At 57.1% G+C, this 1,754-nt stretch overlaps 1 protein-coding gene across 1 annotated transcript in view; it reads right to left on the reverse strand.

Annotated features, from left to right (window-relative positions):
- LRP1 (LDL receptor related protein 1) overlaps positions 1–1,754 on the reverse strand; it is a 79,416-nt gene that overhangs the window by 33,078 nt on the left and 44,584 nt on the right. The window contains 2 exon segments of the mRNA XM_032441070.1: positions 11–572; positions 1,415–1,681. Coding sequence (XP_032296961.1) covers positions 11–572; positions 1,415–1,681 — 829 coding nt within the window.

Raw genomic sequence — 1,754 nt, forward strand, 5'->3', positions numbered from 1 at the left:
CAGCCCATACACAGCCCATATACAGCCCATATGCAGCCCATATGCAGCCCATATACAGCCCATATACAGCCCATATACAGCCCATATGCAGCCCATATACAGCCCATATGCAACCCAGGCCAACAGCGCCTGGAATCCCATATGCAGCCCATATACAGCCCATATGCAGCCCATACACAGCCCATATGCAGCCCATATACAGCCCATATGCAGCCCATATGCAGCCCATACGCAGCCCTTATGCAGCCCATATACATCCCATATACATCCCACATACAGCCCACATGCATCCCATATGCAGCCCATATGCAGCCCATATACAGCCCATATACAGCCCATATACAGCCCATATGCGGCCCATATATGCCCCCCCCCCCAGCCCCATGCCCACCCATTCAGGGGGTCCACCACGATGGCTCTGGGGTGGGTCATCTTCCCCTCAATCAATGTTTTCCTGGTCTGTGCCGCCTTCTCCAGCCGGGCCACACTGATGGTTTTCTTGGGTCCATCGTCGGTCCAATACAGGTTGTTCCCCATCCAATCCACAGCGATGCCTTCCACGTTGTGGATCCCTATGGGGCAAAGCAGCCTTAGGAACAGCAGGAGGAGGAGCATGGCCGGCCCCATATCCAGCCCCATATCCAGCCCCATATCCAGCCCCATATCCAGCCCCATAACCCATATCCAGCCTCACAGCCCATATCCAGCCCCATACAGCAGCCCCACAGCCCATATCCAGCCCCACAGCCCATATCCAGCCCTATAGCCCATATCCAGCCCCATACAGCAGCCCCACAGCCCATATCCAGCCCTATAGCCTACATCCAGCCCCACAGCCTACATCCAGCCCCATATCCCACATCCAGCCCCACAGCCCATATCCAGCCCCATACAGCAGCCCCACAGCCCATATCCAGCCCTATAGCCTACATCCAGCCCCATAGCCCACATCCAGCCCCACAGCCCATATCCAGCCCCATATCCCACATCCAGCCCCATATCCCACATCCAGCCCCACAGCCCATATCCAGCCCCACAGCCCATATCCAGCCCCATAGCCCATACCCAGCCCCATAGCCCATACCCAGCCCCACAGCCCACACCCAGCCCCATATCCCACATCCAGCCCCATAGTGTCACATCCCACACCCCATAGGGCCACATCCAGCCCCACAGCCCATATTGAGCCCTATATCCCATATCCAGCCCCATAGCCCCATATCCAGCCCCATAGCCCCATATCCAGCCCCATAGCCCCATATCCAGCCCCACAACCCATATCCAGCCCCATATCCCACATCCAGCCCCATATCCCACATCCAGCCCCATATCCCACATCCAGCCCCACAGCCCATATTGAGCCCTATATCCCACATCCAGCCCCATATCCCACATCCAGCCCCACACATCTCACCGTCCTTCAGGATTGTTTCTCTCTCTGTGCCATCAATTTTCTGCCGTCCGATTAGGAAACTGGTAGTATCAGCAAAGTAAATGTAATTGGTTTCTGCATGGAAGTCCAGAGCCCGTGGGTTCATCAGGTTCTCGATGGGGATCATGTGCTCATCCGGCACTTTGGCCCCCATGTCCATCCCGCGGATGATGCCCGGCCGCCCTTTGCCATAGACCAGGAACAGCTCGTGCTCGGGCTCTGCAGGGATAATAGGGCAGCTCTGATATCAGATGGGGCTCTGGGCTGTGTATGGGGGGGTTCAGGGCTGTGTATGGGGGGATTCAGGGCTGTGTATGGGGGG

This window comes from Coturnix japonica, linkage group LGE22C19W28_E50C23 (assembly GCF_001577835.2).
Source record: "Coturnix japonica isolate 7356 linkage group LGE22C19W28_E50C23, Coturnix japonica 2.1, whole genome shotgun sequence".
In the NCBI taxonomy this organism is placed as follows: Eukaryota; Metazoa; Chordata; class Aves; order Galliformes; family Phasianidae; genus Coturnix; species Coturnix japonica.